At 43.0% G+C, this 18,240-nt stretch overlaps 2 protein-coding genes across 5 annotated transcripts; one reads left to right on the top strand and one right to left on the bottom strand.

Annotated features, from left to right (window-relative positions):
• The first annotated feature begins 548 nt into the window (after window positions 1-548).
• ikzf4 (IKAROS family zinc finger 4) lies at window positions 549-13,469 on the top strand. 4 transcript variants are annotated; one of them, XM_031565729.2, is made up of 8 exons: window positions 549-1,724; window positions 2,280-2,337; window positions 2,498-2,602; window positions 2,872-3,255; window positions 3,596-3,793; window positions 4,590-4,742; window positions 4,950-5,081; window positions 10,922-13,469. In XM_031565729.2, exons 2-8 carry the CDS (start codon window positions 2,298-2,300, stop codon window positions 11,893-11,895), a joined length of 1,986 nt encoding a protein of 661 aa, XP_031421589.1. In that variant the 5' UTR covers window positions 549-1,724; window positions 2,280-2,297; the 3' UTR covers window positions 11,896-13,469. The 4 variants fall into 4 exon arrangements, with proteins under 4 accessions (XP_031421589.1, XP_031421587.1, XP_031421591.1 ...); XM_031565727.2 differs by having other exon boundaries at window positions 551-910; XM_031565731.2 differs by having other exon boundaries at window positions 590-910; window positions 3,626-3,793.
• A 3,065-nt stretch (window positions 13,470-16,534) lies between these two features.
• On the bottom strand, window positions 16,535-18,240 carry rps26 (ribosomal protein S26). Its single transcript, XM_031565733.2, has 4 exons — window positions 18,154-18,240; window positions 17,377-17,554; window positions 17,006-17,136; window positions 16,535-16,633 (listed from the first exon to the last, which is right to left on the bottom strand). Exons 1-4 carry the CDS (start codon window positions 18,154-18,156, stop codon window positions 16,598-16,600), a joined length of 348 nt encoding a protein of 115 aa, XP_031421593.1. The 5' UTR covers window positions 18,157-18,240; the 3' UTR covers window positions 16,535-16,597.

Raw genomic sequence — 18,240 nt, 5'->3', positions numbered from 1 at the left:
TGTCTTTTCATTTCTCAAGACTGGATCAGTCTGTTGATTCTTATCAAGGAGAGTCAAGGCAATACAATTCAAAAGAACTGTGAGCGACCAGGAAGGAATATAATTACATAAAACCACAATAACATGACTTTCAAATGATGGTACATTATTATTGTATTATTATCATATTGTAGGAAACAACGACAAGCAAAAGAACCCTTGTTCCTCCTAAGAGCTGAATACTGACTGAAGACAGCAGTTCCATTTATCCTTTGGTGCCATCTTGTGGTGTATAGCAGTATAACAACTAAGCCTTTGGGACACACACTTTGAGCTACTTTAACTGTTACTAATTATTTCACCCCAAACAAATATTGCATTTAATTGTTGAGATTACAAAAATACAATGGAGTTACTAGAAACCAGATTCTCCACATTCGATACCCGTTGACCGTCTACATTGGACACAACAGGCCTAACCATTTTCATGACATTTGCTTACCTGCATTGTAAGGTGAATGTGCTGAATTGGGAGTAATAAAGATGGCCTACACAACAAGGCCCACAGTAGAAAAAATATAGTTGTACATCGTTATGTCCTGTCACATTTCTCCTATGCTATTATTTTACTGATAGGACGGCGTATTGAACACATTGACGCAATAAATAGCTTAATTTTAGTTTAAGTCAGCGATTTCTTTTGAAAAAAAATTTGCGCAGTACTTTAGCAACAACTTTGACAAAAAATCGATGTATTCGGCAATCGCCGTGGATCCAGGATTCCGTAGTAGGGTTATTCGGGCCTGTATCCCGGCATGGGCCCGGAAGTTGTTTGGGATTTCAGGTAAAAGATCCCGGAGATGCTGCCTTCGCTAGAGAAAACAAACAGAGAACCAGCGAAATAAATACATTGACAATAGTCGACCGCCAGGTAAGAAACCATACAAAGCAGCCGTACGCGATCATTTTTGTAAAATCAATATGTCACAGATGTAAATCACAGTGATCTCTTTGAACGACTTTAGCGAGCTAACGTTAGACGGCATCTGTCGAGTACTGGGTACCATAGCAACGCCAACGGCTCATACGAAACATTATTCCTCTTTAGTTTGACATGGCTGTGCAATGACACGGAGGACGATCAATCATCGACAGTTCGGGCATTTTGAATGTAAGATAACACTGTTGCTTATATTGGATTTAATTTGCTATTACGTCGGTGCCTTACAGCAACCTGTCACGTTTTGTTAGCAAGTTAGCTATCATAGCTAGCTCGCCCTCATAGCCAGACAGACAGAGATGCATCTGCGTGTTATGACAATCCTACCAGCTTAATCTTATAAAGTTATTTGAACAACCCGAACTACCATCGTCGAGTAGTCGATATATTGGTGCCAGTTAAACGACAGGTTGTCTACCATTACTGGTCGTGTAGGGTTTTAGACCGGTTTTGTCCAGATTAGTGTGCCCAATTAAGATGATAACCTCTGACAGCCATGTAGATAGATGGCGCGAGCCTGTTGCTTCCACGAGCATGCCATTGCCATTTTCTCCAGACTGCCCACCCACCCACGTATTCACCTTCACACCGGAACAAAGAGCACAATCATACTGTAACGTCAGGAGAGTCACACAATCTGACAGTTACCCAACCTGTCATCACTCATAAATATCTTATTTTAGAACCTTACATTGATTTGTATCGGTGATACATAGTTGTCTCCCACGTCTGTTTGCTGAACAAGGTATGTTTTGTCTTTGTTTTTGTTTGTTTGTCTTAATGACAAGTCTCTCTTTCTTGGAAATGCTTGTTTCCACTTAGCCTGTCATTATTTTACAACCTGCTGTTTGCAACTGGACAAGAAATAATTTTAGGACAACTATATCCACAGTCCTATTAAAGAATTGTTCATATTTATGAACAATACATATGTACTTTTTAGTCAACATCTGACTTTTGGAGAGAATTGTTTTATATATGTTTTACTGTGAATTGCTTGACATCCTCTGATCTTTCGGAAAAGTTGTAGTGAAGTCAGAGGGGACTGCTAGTTTCTCTCATATATATTTCTTGCTGTGTTGATTGGCGGCAAGCAATGCTATTTATTTTTTGTGAATCGATACCTTTAAGACGACAAATTAACAATACAGAAGTGTCAAGTAGTAGCCTTAAGCTTAGGGTTCACTATGTGAGTATAGTACTATAAATGTCATGTTTGGAAGGGAATTCTTTATGAACTGTAATTCATGACTTTTCATTTACTTGGGAAAAAAACCCGTCCTATCTCTTGTGTTAACAGTTAGCTGGTGCAGTGATAATGAATGCTGACGACTGTAATGGACGATCTTATATGTCAGGTAAGGCATATGGAGAGCAGCGGGAGCGGCGATTGAGAGGACAAAATCCCATATGTGGGCCGTGTAGTGTGAAGTAAAGTGTTAAATAGCCCTCTGTGTGTGTGTGTGTGTGTGTGTGTGTGTGTGTGTGTGTGTGTGTGTGTGTGTTGTGTGTGTGCAGGCAATGGAGACTCGTCAACAGAACGTGAGTTTTTCGCTGGGCTGAGGGGACCCACTGTGAGCACCCCCAACAGCCAGCACTCCTCGCCCAGTCGCTCGCTCAGTGGTACGTCCCCTGTCTCTCAGCGCCTCTACAGCAGCCATTTTGCACTGACTGGGCTTTAATGTGTCCTTGTAATGGTGGCGATTATGTGATTTGATGTCTTCTTTAGCGTAGACATAGCTTACATTCAGAATCGTTCGTTTGCAAATTACTGCCAGGCATACAAGCACAGCAAAGACAACTTTTTTTTTTGGTATTGTCTGTGCTGACTGTTCTGCTCCTGAAGTGTACTTCATTATTGTAACCAGCGATAATCCCATTTCCCTCCCCAGCTAACTCTATCAAGGTGGAGCTATACAGTGATGAAGAGGCAGGCGGAGCCCCTCCATCAGAGAGGAGAGGGAGAGAGAGAGGGAGAGAGAGAGACGAGGGATGGAAGGAGGAGGAGGAGAAGGGAGAGGCGGCGGAGGAGGGCACCGCGGAGCCGGGGGTAGGCACCAGGGCGCAGACGGGGAGCGGCTACGGGGAGATGGCCAGCCCCGAGTCGGGGGTCGGCGCGAGGGAGCAGGCGGGCAGCGGCTACGACGACATGGCCAGCCCCGAGTCGGTCTCGCTGGGACCAATCCGGCTGCCCAACGGCAAGTTAAAGTGTGATGTGTGCGGCATGATCTGCATCGGGCCCAATGTCCTCATGGTGCACAAGCGCAGCCACACAGGTAAGAATGTGTGCGTGGGATATAGTTTTATACGTTTTATACTGCTGAATGATGTATACTGAACGTAAAAGGAGAGATTATAACACTATAGAGTTCATAAAAATGATAGAATTTGAAGTGTTGTTGTGCAGTATACATATATCACACATCAGTATCTTGTGTGTTTGTTTTTGTACTTGGAAAAACAATAAACAAACTAAAGAAGAAGAAAAAAAAAAAACGAATTTGAAGTGTTAATAACTGTTGATTTTATTTTAAACTTTGATGAAATTATAGCCTGTAGTGACCAGTAGATTATCAAGGGAAACACTGTAGGTAAATCTATTGCCTCGCCATACAGGGTCTCAGTTGAGGAACTGTTTCTCGGCAGGTGAGCGGCCTTTCCAGTGCAACCAGTGTGGGGCCTCCTTCACACAAAAGGGCAACCTGTTGCGCCACATCAAGCTGCACTCGGGTGAGAAGCCCTTCAAATGCCCCTTCTGTAACTATGCCTGTCGTCGCCGTGACGCCCTGACTGGCCACCTCCGCACCCACTCCGGTGAGTCTGAGCGTTCGCCTCGCTCGGGAGACAATGTGGCATGAAAATGGCAGCGAAGTAAACGAATATCTCAGAGCTGAACGAGCGAGGATCTAGCGGGACATTTTTGCAGCACAAGTGAGATTCCTTGACTGTATTAGTATTGATTCTTAGTAATGCGGGGAGGGCAGTGTCACTGCAGTCAGGTTTAATGAGGCGAGACAGGCTTTACGATCACTGTAGCCTGCATAGTGCTGATCTTAGTGTTTGGCGCAGAGGAAATAATACAAAAAAAAAAAACCTCTACACTGCAAACCACTACCACATCAGATTGACATTTACAAAATTATGAAAACAGGATATCCTGTTAGTGTTTTGCCTTCACATTAATTCACGTTTTACCTGGGCTTGTTTTGAACCGAAGAGGGCAGGGTGGGTTTGGTGGAGCTTGCGTTCTGGAAAGTGACGAAACAAATTTCGGGGAAGTCACAGCGAGCAGGAATGGTGGATTTCGGTGAAATGACGCAAGCGTCTCTGGCCGTCGCACCCATGGAACATTTCGGAAACTATTGCGGTACTGCCGAAAACAAAATGCATCCCATGTTTATATACTAGGGTGACGAAACTGATGTGGCTGTCTCTGCATTACGTGAAGAGCGGTGTGGGTGTTTTTTAAAAAGCGTACCTTTGGAGAGCAGGTGTCTACTTCTGTAAGGCGCCTTGCCCTGATTTCTGACAGCTTGCATATTTTCAGTCATCTGTCTCTCTCTCTCTCTCTCTCTCTCTCTCTCTCTCTCTGTTTGTTTCGGTCCTGCAGTATCATCTCCCACAGTGGGCAAGCCCTACAAGTGCAGTTACTGTGGCCGCAGCTACAAGCAGCAGAGCACACTGGAAGAACATCGGGAGCGTTGCCACAGCTACCTGCAGAGTCTGGACCACCAACCTGCGCACAGCACCCAGACAGCCCAGGGTAATGAAACACTTCACCCACCCACCCCCCCCCCATCCAGGAGCTGGTTCTGTGTGCCACACACACACACACACACACACACACACACTCTCACACACACACACACACACTCTCACACACACACACACACACACACACACTCTCACACACACACACACACATATACATACTCGTGTACTCATTGATGTTTTACACGTCACTGTGCAGGAGAGGAGAACCGCAACATGGAATTGGTTAGTGACCCCCTGCTTCAGCCCTCCACTGACAAGATGACCTTCATTGACCGTCTGGCCAACAGCATTACCAAGAGAAAGAGGTCCACGCCGCAGAAGTTCTTAGGTAGGGAAGCCATCGCGGCTCCTTGCACCATAGAAGTACAGTACCAGTCAAAGTTTGGACACACCTTTAATTTTTTTGAGAAGTGTTTTCATTACTTTTATTATTTTCTACATTGTAGATTAATACTGAAGACATTTGAACTATGAAAGAACACATATGGAATGATGTACTAAACAAAAGAAAGTGTTATCTACCATGTAGAAAATAATAAAAGTAAAGAAAACACTTCTCAAAAAATGAGAAGGTCTGTCCAAACTTTTGACTGGTACTGTATATTGGTTATTTTCATTTTACTAACTGCTATTACTACTGTTACTATCACTTCTTAATCACGTGATTGCGCAAGCACATTGAAATGGATGGGAAAATACTTTGGAGGCGGCCATGATTCAAGAACATTCAATATGACTGACGCCTCCGTACACTAAGTTAGCCAGTTAATCATATTTAGACTTACAGCACAAGCCAGTTATGAAATTTCATTTGTGTATCACTTGTTTTGGTTTGTAATAGGCAAAGTCATAACCAACGAGCTCATAAACACTTGAAGTGGAGCTAGCATGGAGCAGGCGACCGATGGCACAGACCACTTGTGTCAAGTTATGAACACAGTCAGAAATCTCTGAGTGACAAAAATATAATGTAATCTTCGATATTATATCATCTAAACTGTTTCATGAAATTGGCGGTTTTATTTAAGCATTTATCTGCAAAAGCAATAAGCATGAACACAGAAATGTTGTGAGGTGACGTTTGTGTAGAGCAGTATGTTTTGACAAACTAATATCATGAAATGAGCAGTATTTGTTTTTGACATATTTAGGCTACCAGAACATTGCTGAACACTCTAGACTAGTATGTTATGCTATTGTGTTCCCTCAGTTAATTGTTATAGGTTTAACTTGGTGACAGATGTCGTCTCATATAATAATAATAATAATAATAATAATAATGGATTTTATTTATATAGCACACTTTAAAATACAATGAAATCTCAAGGTGCTTTACAGGGTAAAACAATCAATCACAATAATCAAATATAATAATAATAAAAAAAAATAATGTAAACGCTAAAGTCAGAGAAACAAAAATAGGATAATATAAAATAATAGTAATTAAATTAAAGTAATTAATAAATCATAATGAAATCGAAGAATATTTATTAAACCTGAACAATTACCCAAGAAAAATGCAATCTAAACAACACAAAACCAAGACCTTAGGGGAAAGCAGAGAGGAACAGGTGAGTTTTAAGATTCGATTTAAAAGCAGCGATATGTTATCATAATTATTATACCCCACAAACAGCGTTTTTGTGCGTGGTGGGAGTGGAGAAGGTACAGGGCTGGCCTGTACACACGCCACACTAATATCAGCTGTGCTTTTTTAAACACAAAGGATGAACATTCCATCCAGATCTAAATAAGGTGCATTGCACGCAATGAATACAGACCTTCAACTCACTGAACATGGAACTTTTATTTGCCGACTGTGTGCTGCCTAAATGTTCCAGAATATCAGTGGCTCATTGATGTGAACGTTCAGTAATTTTTTCCTATCTAAACTTAGTCTGAATCACACTTACATGATAGCTTCTCTCTCTGCAAAAAACACAATTCACCATGAGTGTATCAAAATAATTAAGGTCATGGACATTATTCATTTGATTTCAAAGGCAATAGAGTGAAGCCTATATTATCCTACGTAATCATATGAAATGTAAAAACCATTTCATTCTCTTCGCAAGCTACACACATAGTTATAAACACAAGGCTCACACAAGCAGACATGTTTTGTGTGTGTGTGTGTGTGTGTGTGTGTCTGTGTGTGTGTGTGTATGTGTCTGTGTGTGTGTGCGCATTGTTAGATGATTACCCCTCATCCAGTAGGGGGATTGGATAGTCAAACCTTTCTTTCTGTAGGGGCACTAAGTTGGTATCCACGTACCTGCAGCTATAGTATCCAATGGCCAATTGGATACTATAGCTCACATTCATAGAACTATAGTTCAAACTCACAGTTCAAACTCACAGTTCAAACTCACAGTTCAAACTCACTTTCTAGTGGAAATGCATCTGTAGTTATTGTTATGTGATTGTGCAAGCAATCCTCTGAAGTGTTGTTATTATTCTGGTCATTTTTTGGTACCTTTTCAATTCCCCCAGTTTTAACAATATCGATTCCATTACAGCGATAACAGGTCTGTCCTATTGTTTTGTAGTGTGCTTGTCCTCGGCTAATTGATATGTACGTTGGTTTGGTTTTAATTGCTATTTTGTGATTGCTTATTTTCCCATTGAAATGAATGAATGGGGCGAGTTATATGTGTTGGTGATATGGAGTTTGGCATTGCTACCTTCTAAGCAGTTGACCAGGGTTCGATTCCCTGCCAGGATTCCTTTGTAAGTCGCTTTGCTAAATACTCGGCCTGTGGTGGTATGTTGAGGATTTGAATTTAGTTTGATTCAGTGGTCTTGAAAGGAGAACGTTTATGTCTCTAGTGCTATGCTGAGGATGTGCATTTGAAAGGCCGCAAGTTTCTTTCATGGTAAACTTTTAATCAACCGCATGCTAAAAAAAACAGCGTTTGACTACACACAACAACCGTTCATATAGCAGTGGTAAACGGGTGGTCCGTATAATTAGTTTGTTACGGAAGAGGGAGATGTGAAACTGTTCACATGGTGTTTTGTTAGAGTAGAATTAACTTTCATGTCCGACCTAACGTTATCGCAGAGCTGGATTGGTCTGTCTTCATCATCTTGTCGCAAGATACCAGGAGTGCAGGTTAGTGAAAACTTTTTTATTTTGAGTGATTTAGATTTAGCTAACGTAACTTACATAAACACTGAATCAACACTGTAGGCTAACGTTAGCTGATATATACTGACCCGTTGAAAACCATGCAGCTAATTCCACGATTTTGTATTTTACATGAATTTAAGCTGTGATACTCAGTGGTGTAATTAAGTGTATACTCTTTAATCTGAGAGATCATGTTAGTTGAATTTTTTTTAGCAGAGTGAGACTTCATTAATTCACCAACACGCCTGGGGTGGCTAACATTACGACTCTTTTACAAAAACGCATGCTAGCAAGCCAATGTAACTAAGTTATATTAAAGTGGAATTATGTAGGAATTGTACTTCAGTGTTAGAGTTAGGATTAGCAGTTTTACCTTAAAATAACAGCTTAAAAAAAATTGGGGCGCTACAATGACGTTTAATATGGAGAATCGCCTCTGTGCCATTGCCATACCAGGGTCCGTAGGCATATTTCTGAATTATGTAGGTTTGCCTGAAGCCGCCCGGTTACTACTGTCTGCGGAACTAGTAAGGAGCTTATTTGCCGTCTTGCTTTGTCTTGTGTTGCACTTGCTTGATGTTTGACTGTGTTAGGAAAGCTGTTGACTGACTAGTTTGTCATAGTGTCAAAGTAAGCAAATTTCAAGAGGTTCCGCTAGGTTTAGCCGCTAGCATCTCGTTAGCGATTAGCAATTCCTACATAATGCCACTTTAAAAAACAGCGTTTGACTAAGTGTTTCGTTGGGCTATGTGAATTGTTGTAAGGTTGCGATATAGCATGCTTAAAAAAAAACTGCGTTTGACGACACGTTTTGTAGGCCTACGTGATGTGATGGATACGTGATTAGTGATGGCAGTTAATCGATCTAACAGAAGCTGGCTTGTGTCTCATGAACCAACACATCAATAAATCCGCTGAAAATCTCACCAAGAACTCGTTATGTGTTAAAGCTGTGACTCCTGTGAACACAAAACCATACAACGGCTGATGATCTTAGAATATAATACCCTATTACAAAAAGTGCGTAGCAAAATATTATGACAGACAGGTGACTTTGTTATGTGTGTCACTGTCCACTCTGTTTTACTGGTGCAGTTTCCCTGTAATAGTACTCCGTTCATCGCCCATCTGTTTTCCAACTACATGTGCACCTATACAGTGTTTAAAAGAATACAAATCCATTCTCTGCTCTCATACCCCCATAAATGTATTAACAAAAAGCTGTATTTTGGAGACAGAAAGCACAATTATGTGATAAATGTATTAACAAAAAGCTGTATTTTGGAGACAGAAAGCACAATTATGTGATTTGCACCCCTGTCCCTACAGAGGAGATACTTAATAATGTTATGAAAGAGATGTCTCTATTCATCACTATTTGTGTGTTCTTGTATAGTTTGTTCAACACATGTTTTGTCACTATTTCCTGTGCACTGCTTTCATTCCGATGTCTGATCTGTGCAGTTACCGTAGTTACCGTATAGTCATCCTCTACTACGGTTGAGCAATCACACATTCTCTTGTGCGGTGGTAAAATTCGGAACTTAGGGAGAACAAATGGGGATGGTTTTTTTAAGCCCGAATACGTTTTTAATTTGCAATACTCTTCATTACAGTAATGTTAGTCAGCTCACTTTCAACTCAAATCAACTGGCACACTGTTTCCCTGTAATAATATTGCAGTGATTTTCACTTATTTACAGAAGACACGCATGCACGCATATAGTTTGTGTTTAACCAAATCTACAAAACTACACCAACAGATAGCCCTCATAAAATGCATGTATTATTTAAGTAATATCAGCTGATCTCGAGACTCGAAGGATAAATATGGTATTTAGTGGACCTAGAAAACAAATTACAAAAAAAAGGCAGTTTGCACCACCAAAACATTATGCACAATACAGCAAAATGCTTCTATCAATATTGTATATCGGATCATAGGAAAATTCTCTTTGAATGTGCCATGGCTGTTATTTGATCAGATAGGACTAGGTAGGTCATTCCACCTCTGAGGTGCACCACTAATGTCAGGAGTCTTAATTGTCATCTCCTGCTGTAGAGAGAAGGCAAAGACAACAGACCTTCTTCAGAGCAATGAAATGGTCGACTTTGATAAGGTGCATTGCACACAATGAATGGAGACCATCAACTCATTTTGAACATTGACTGATTCATATTTGAATAGCAGAGTGTGTGCTGTCTGCCTAGTGTGTGTCAGTGGGTCATTGGTGCCCTGCGTCTTGTTAGATGATGTTTATTTCTCATCCAACAGGTGGTAGGAGAGGCAACCCTTTCTTATGTAGGGTTAGAAGTGTTAGCATGCACGTAGTGTCATAGGTCATAGGTCATAGGTCATCGCATGCCGTGTCTAACTGCTGCTGCTGCGGCGCAATCACATTTGTGTCTAACTGCTGCTGCGGCGCAATCACATTTGCATTTTCCTGTGGAAATGCATCTCTAGTCGTCTTGTTTTATGTATTTACAGTGCTACCTATGGTTGTACTAGTAACTGCACTAATAGTTGTTGTGATACTTTGTTTTCTTTTGTTAAAGATTGTTGGCTATAGAGTGTGATTTCCCTTAGACATCCGTAGTTTTCACCGATATCAGTCCTGTGGTGTTCAGATGTCAGTCCTGTGGTGTGTGTGTGTGTGTGTGTGTGTGTGTGTGTGTGTGTGTGTGTGTGTGTGTGTGTGTGTATGTGTATGTGTGTTTGTGTGTTAGTGTGTGTGTGTGTGTGGTGTTCACATGTCAGTCCTGTGGTGTTCAGATGTCAGTCCTGTGTGTGTGTGTGTGTGTGTGTGTGTGTGTGTGTGTGTGTGTGTGTGGTCACATGTCAGTCCTGTGGTGTTCACATGTCAGTCCTGTGGTGTTCACATGTCTGTGTGTGTGTGTGTGTGTGTGTGTGTGTGTGTGTGTGTGTGTGTGTGGTGTTCCCATGTCAGTCTGTGTGTGTGTGTGTGTGTGTGTGTGTGTGTGTTCACATGTCAGTCCTGTGGTGTTCACATGTCAGTGTTTGTCTGTTGGCTTAGGAGAGAAGCACATGCGCCTGAACCTGCCTGATGCACCTTATGAACTCACCACCAGCCCTAAGAAGGAGAGGGGCGACATGCTGGGGGCGGAGCACGGCACCCTTGGCCGCCTCGGGGGGCGCTACCTGCACGGGCAACGGGTCGGTGTGGGCGAGGGGGGAGAAGAGGCCGAGCCCAGCCGCCCGCTGCGTTTGCCTGCAGCCCACGCGACGACGTGCCTGTCTGAGTTCCCCCCCATCATCGGCTCGGTCTACTCCTCCCACATGGCGCCCTCACTGGGTCAGAGGCTGAACTGCGTGTCGGCCTCCGGAGGTGGAGTCGGCGTGGGGTTGGCAGGCCTGCCAGGGAGGGAGGCCGGTGAAGGCCACGAAGATGCCCCCGCCAGCCGAAGCCACGCCACTGTCGCCGCGGTGGAGTCCCCCAGCAACGGTTGCCTGGACTCCACAGACACGGAGAGCATGGCGGAGGAACAGTGTGGGGTTGTCGGCGGGGGGCAGGGGGGCAGCCATCACAACACCCCGCTGCGAGGTCTCCGAGACCGCTACAGCAGCCCCAGCTACGCCAAAGACATCGACGTGGAGTCGGCGCGGGAGAGGGAGCGGGAGCGTGATCGAGTTTGGGAGAGGGAGAGGGAGAGGGAGAGGGAGAGGGACCCGGGCCTGGCCATACCTCAGACCTCCTCACTGGCCATGACCCCAGTGGGGGCAAAGGAGGGCAGCCCTCGTTCGCCGCCCTCTTCTTCCTCGTTGCCCTGTCGGGAGGCCCTGCAGGTGGTGGACGGGGAGGGCCGGTCCGTGCGCTCCTTCCGCTGCGAGCACTGCCGCATCCTCTTTCTGGATCACGTCATGTTCACTATTCACATGGGCTGCCATGGCTTCCGCCAGCCCTTCGAGTGCAACATCTGTGGCCACCGCAGCCAGGACCGCTACGAGTTCTCCTCGCACATTGTCCGCGGGGAGCACCAGGTGGGCTGAGCAAAGGAGGTGATGGTTTTTTGGGGGGTGGGGGCGGCGATGGGGGGGGGGGTTCGTCGAGGGGATGCCTGCTGCTTTGACATGACATGGCGTGATGGTTTGGTCTGCACCAGCGCAGGGGTGGGGGTAAGGGAACATATAGCACTTGCTTTCTTTTAATTGTTAGTTGACATCAGGTTTTACTGTTGAAGGCTAACTGACCGAGCGAGGTACTGTGTCTGCACGGCGCAACATCTGCTGTCTGCTGCTGCTGCTGCAGCAAGTTGGTGCGTTTGTGACGGATCAGTGGCGGAAAGTTGGTTCAAGACGGGTGGGGAGGGAAGAGGGACAGGGAAACCAATCACCCCTTCTGACTGCACTCCCAAAACAACTCATTAGGCAAGACACTGCTGTTTTGCTTTTGAAAGTGCCTTCCTACAACGGAGTTTACCTTTTAATCGGCGAGGGCTTAGGGACGGTAGGAAAATGTGGTGCTTGTTTCGCTGCTACAGGAGTCTGTGAAGCGCTGGTAGTGTGTGCGGGTGCGTGTGTGTGTGTGTGTGTGTGTGTGAGTGAGTCAGAATGAAAAGGAGAGAGTTTGACAGAAAAACACTGAAAATGAGTGGAAAAAGCTCAAAGCATGTCGGTTTTGAGTCAGACTGCGCGTAATGTTTGTGTTATTATGTTTAAATCTCAGACTGTGCGAAATGAGATTAATGGAGGCAGACTAAGGAGGTTGTGTCTCAGCAAGGAGTGTAGGATGAGTGTCTAGAAATCAGTATCTTTTGGAGGGAAAATGGTGAAACAACGCCAGTAGCCATAGAAGTGGGAGCACAGATGTGTGATGCCTTAATCCTTCGCTTCATATACACTCTGTTATGATTCCCAGATGTATAAATGCACATGTGTTGGAAATGTGACGATTATTTCTTTGTAGCCTAACGCTGGAGATTAAAGGTGGTTGACTATCAACTCATCACCACTGTCCGAGGAACTGTCCCCGTCACAGTGGGACTGTTCCAGTGGTCTTTTAATTGTTTGCTTAACTACTGTGTTTGTTTATGTCAGTGTTGTGTTTTGCATGGTATGATCTATATTTGCCTTAGCAGTGGAGCATGGTGGCAGAGGGAACCTTTTTCTCCTGAAGGGCTTGTTAGTTAGATAGGGCCTGCTTATTCCTTGTGCCTCGATTTCATGATTGTTAACTTTGTGACGTCGTCGTTGATGTAGAGCTTTAAAGGTGATTTTTCATGTGGCTGTTGGAGAGCCTGTCCTCAACCTGGGCTTGGCTTCCCCTCGGTGGAATGGAAAGCCCCTGACGTTTCCAGCCACTGTTGTGGGCCAGCCAGTCTAAGTACCAGGGGGCTTCACTCTCGTGCCCAACGGCAGTATGCTTCTTAGCTTGCTTCTGGTCTCTTTATTCTTTTTCTCCTGAAGAAAAGCTTCTTTCTACCTTTTTTTTGTGTTTTTTTTTTTACCTTTTCCTTAAACCCAATCTGGGCTATTATAAGTGGCTCTGGGTCTAGCCCTGCAGATGATGAAAAATGAAGAGAGAAAAGGGAGGAGAGAAGTGTGTGTGTGTGTGTGTGTGTGTGTGTGTGTGTGTGTGTGTGTGTGTGTGTGTGTGTGTGTGTGTGTGTGTGTGCGTGTGCGTGTGCGTGTGCGTGTGTGTGAGCGTGTGTGTGTGTGTGAGAGAGAGAGAGAGAGAGAGAGAGAGAGAGAGAGAGAGAGAGAGAGAGAGAGAGAGAGAGAGAGAGAGAGAGAGAGAGAGAGAGAGAGAGAGAGAGAGAGAGAGAGAGAGAGAGAGAGAGAGAGAGAGAGAGAGTGAGTGTGTGAGAGAGAGTGAGTGTGTGTGTGTGAGAGAGAGTGAGTGTGTGTGTGTGTGAGAGAGAGAGAGAGAGAGTGAGTGTGTGTGTGAGAGAGAGAGAGAGTGAGTGTGTGTGTGAGAGAGAGAGAGAGAGAGAGTGTGTGTGTGAGTGAGTGTGTGTGTGGGCATGAGGAGCCTTAATCCACTGGTGCAGATCAAACACAATGCCGTGTCGGGGTGAGATGGGTTCTGAGGAACGAGGGGGGAGGGGCCATTACCTCTGTGGAGGATTGCACTTTCTAACTCTCTACTCAAATCTGAGTGTTTCTTTATTTTTTCCTTTGTTTCGTTGGTTTGTTTGGCTCTTGAGGACGTTGAGGTACTTTTTTTTTCTTAAGGCTTTGGAGTTTGAGACTGTATTGACTTGATGACTGAGCTTTGGAACATATTCTCTTTTTTTCCTGAAATTGCTCTATTGCACTGATTTCTGATATAAAAAAATGCTATTTAGAAACCGAGTAACAATTTGATACATGATCATGTAGGTTATGAAGACCAGATTAAAGTGTGTTGTTTTTAAAATTCTATAAATGCTATTTTCCTATGGAAGGGGTACGAGGTCTTTCAAAGCAGACCCAACTGAAGTTTCTCCCCTTGTAGAAAAAAACAAAAACGGTGCTTGGCTGATTTTGTGACTTCTGCCATTAAGATTGATACCTAACGTCTGTGTGCTTATCTTATGTTATTACACCACAGATAACTTAATGCATTAAGGTACTTTTAACCCCAACTGCATTCAGCTGCTGCTTAATTGGAAGAAGAGAAGTCACACGTAAAGTGAAATATAGTTGCAGAGCATTTCTTGTACCGTCCTACCCAAAGTCAGTGTGTTGTGGCTTCTTTTATCAAGATTATCCTATTGCACAAACAGATATGAAATGATGACGCTTCAGCTTCAAGGAATGCATTTAGTCTATATCAAAGATTTTATTTTTAAAGTTTGTTTGTTATCTGCTTTTGTACAGTAGACCATGGTTTAAGGGTTCTTGGTTATAGCCCTTGTTTGTCCCATTGCCTTTGTGGAGGTGGTCAGCTATATCCCAAACCCTGTGTGATCCACTGGTCCAGTGAGTTGCACCTTTTTTGCTAGTTCTTAAGCACCAGAAAACCTCCAAATATGTAAGGGTCTGTGCAGTTGTATAGCCTACTAATGATTATGGAAATGGAGCGGACCCTACATGAGACCAAAATCCAGTATTTCACTTAAGGTAGGTTGATGGCTTTGCGTCCTTCTTTGAAGAGGATCCAGTCTCTTCTAGTTGCAAACTCTTAGAGATGTACTTGAAGTTATTTAACGAGAGAAATCAGATCTATGATTTACGAATGCACTTAAAGGTTGAGAAAGAAATTATGTAAATAATTCTACCATATGTATGGGTGAGAAGGTAGCATGTGTGCTTTTCTGTCAGCGGGGGGGCGGGCTGGAATTTGTTGAATTTTTAGTGGCAACATTTCCCACTTCTTTTACCCCAACCTGCCAGCCTGGCTGATTTTTCTCCCCAGTTGGAGTCTCTTCCAATCCCGATACATGTGTGATGAACTTCTATGAATTTTGTACGAACTGTGAAGCAACCTTTTACTCGCAGCAACTGAGAAAAGAGGATAGTGGGAAGGCTGAAGGTTGCAAGTCCCTGCACTTAGATACTTGGGCGTTCTTCGGGGTTCAATGTTTTTAAATATTTTGTGAGAAAAAGAAAAAAAAAAACTATATATATATATATATATATATATATATGACAAAGAAAAAAACTCTTTACCTCAAATTTGTTCAAATATAAAACTGCCTCATGGTCTTTAAAATGTGTGTTGGTTTCAAGAGGTATTGTTGCTTTGATTCTTTTAAAAAGGAGTGTAACCCAACATTCAGTTGAAGTAATTTTTCATGTCCAATAAAGTACTATTTGTTGTAAACCATTCTGTTCACATTGAAAAAAAAAAAAAAAGTACTAAACAAACTTTTCTCTGCATTTCGAATCATTGTCTATTTGCTGATCACACCATTGACTCGTATTCCCCATTGGACAGAATCAGTTACAGTTCCCCACCCAATATTACACCATTGACTCATATTCCCCATTGGACAGAATCAGTAACACAGGTCCCCACCCAATTAAACGATCTATTCTATATTACAGACCATTCTGAATTGAGAAGACTGCTGGTGACTTGTAGATGTCTTTTCAGCTAGAGCGATGGCTACACATTTTTTATTTATTTATTCAAACTGGATTTATCATAACTATGAGACTTCCAAAATAATGTAAGCAGTACATGGGTTTATAAAGGGTCAACTTTAGCCATGTAATTCTATAACCATGGAAAGAAATAATGGTAATTTATTACGTGTCTACTTCTACATGTCCCACAGACATGACAGTACGAGTTCATGCCTTGACAGCCATCAATCTTTAGATCTCTAAAATGCCTATTTGACAGGGTAAAATGAATCGAACACCTAACCAGCGCCAATAAGAAGTTATGTTCCAAAACTAGCAAGCTAACTACCTAAAAACTTTGCAAACACCACCAACAGCCCAGTTGACACTAATAGAAGCTTGCCCACACTCTAACGTGTGTTTGGTAGTATAGCTGGCAATGTCAAGCTGTGAAAGCTTTTCTTCCATTTTTGCAAGGTGTTCCAGCCAGGAAACACATCTGTCCTTCACATGACGTTATGCCATCAAAATGAATTAGAGGATGGTACCAAAACTAGTAGCCTATAAAACCATACCTCAAAAAGTGTCAAATTGTTGCAGAGAGTTAGTTAAATATTAACTGAAACACACAGGTACGTTTTTCCAAAGAGGAGCACATTTTATTTGAGTTCTTCCATAAAACTCTTCAGAGTAATGTAGATCACATAGGCTTGGGAGGAGCTCTTGGGGCAGCACCCTGTGGAATAAAAAGAAGAAAAAAGAAGCACGTCAGTATGAGCACTTTTGACATTCAGCAAACAGAAATTCACAAGCAGCTTAGCAAGAAAATGAACAAAGTAAAGATGGCATTTACAGAAAGCAAAAAGGAAAGTACATTTTTTTTTAATTTTTTTTTAAAGAAGGTGTTCATTCTGCCCTCCCTCTATTCTGACAGATTGAGGGAAACTGTCTTAACTAACACCTTATAAATATTTACATTTAGCAGACGCTTTTGTCCAAAGCGAAGTACAAACATAGTCTGCATGTATTGGACTAGAATGGTGAACAACATCATTGAAGACTCGTGGATAAAGCACAAGTACACCTCTGCACAGACAGAATCACTTACGCTGGGCCTGAAGCGGGGTGGAGGAGTGCGGTCCTTCCTGGCTTCGCAAGAGCGATTCCTCACCACCTTGCTGTGGATGGCACAGCTCACACAGTAGTGCAGCTTCACATACAGCTTGGGCAGGACATACGCTACTCAGAGAGAGATGGGAGACAGGTGCAAGTCTGGTGTAAGTTACACGAAAGTGCTGGTAATAAGGTTGATGTTATTCACAACTAGATCATTGTAGAATGTGAAAGCACAGATTTAACAAAACATCAATCAGCCCAGAGGCGTTAGAGTCACTTACCACTGGCCATGGGAAGCATAACTTTTCCAGTTAAAACGGTCAACTACATTTAGAAGTGCATTATATTGTGGGTCAAGCTCACCGTCAAATACGCTGGCCTCTGTGATATCCCTCACAGCTGCCGCCTCCACAATATTTCTGATGACAAATTTCTTGATGGCCTTGTCTTTGGGTACGCAGCGGGCACAGTTTGTGCAGCGGATGGGCTGAACATGCCCACGTCCCTTCTTGGCACGGCCGTTGTTCCTTCTCTTCTTGGTCTGAGGATAATCGAACAGAACGGACTGAATCGGTTATTCCTGATCAATTGAATTCATTTCAGTTTCATTAGCGAGTCCAATTTAGCTATACAACCTAACCTGACGCAACAACTTATCTACATAATATCCTTAAGTAGCAATAGGCCTACTCTGTTCACCGATGTCCGGTCCATAATAATGGTGGGTATGCAAACTGACACGCACCATGACATGGCAACTGGTGCGTACACGTACTGGCATCAGAAGTAGGTTACTACACGACCAGCTAGCTGCTTACATTTTAACGTTTTACTTAGTACTATGTGGCTTACACAAATTGTGAAGTTAATGTTACAGTCGTATGGCAGTAGCATGCTAACTTATTAGCATGCTAACTTGCTAGCATGCATCACCGCATGTTATCCCACGAGTCAGTCGGTCTAGCTCTGAACAAGTCGAAGGATATGTGTATCTATATGCACCAGACCACACAGCGTTTACATGTTCAAAACAAATACATCAATTCCGAAAACCGAATCTTGACAGAACGTGCGACATAATACACTATAGACAAGGTTTATTGTCAAAAGAGTTCGACGCAAAATCGGAAACGCACGTACCATTTTGCTTTCTGGAGGGTAAAAAGGACCAGTTAGTATGACTACGTCATTTATATATGACTCCTCCGCCGACAATAATTGCTTTAT

Source organism: Clupea harengus, chromosome 4 (genome assembly GCF_900700415.2).
Source record: "Clupea harengus chromosome 4, Ch_v2.0.2, whole genome shotgun sequence".
Classification (NCBI taxonomy): Eukaryota; Metazoa; Chordata; class Actinopteri; order Clupeiformes; family Clupeidae; genus Clupea; species Clupea harengus.
Note: the sequence above shows the minus strand (reverse complement) of the source record. Positions and strands in the feature narration are given on the sequence as shown.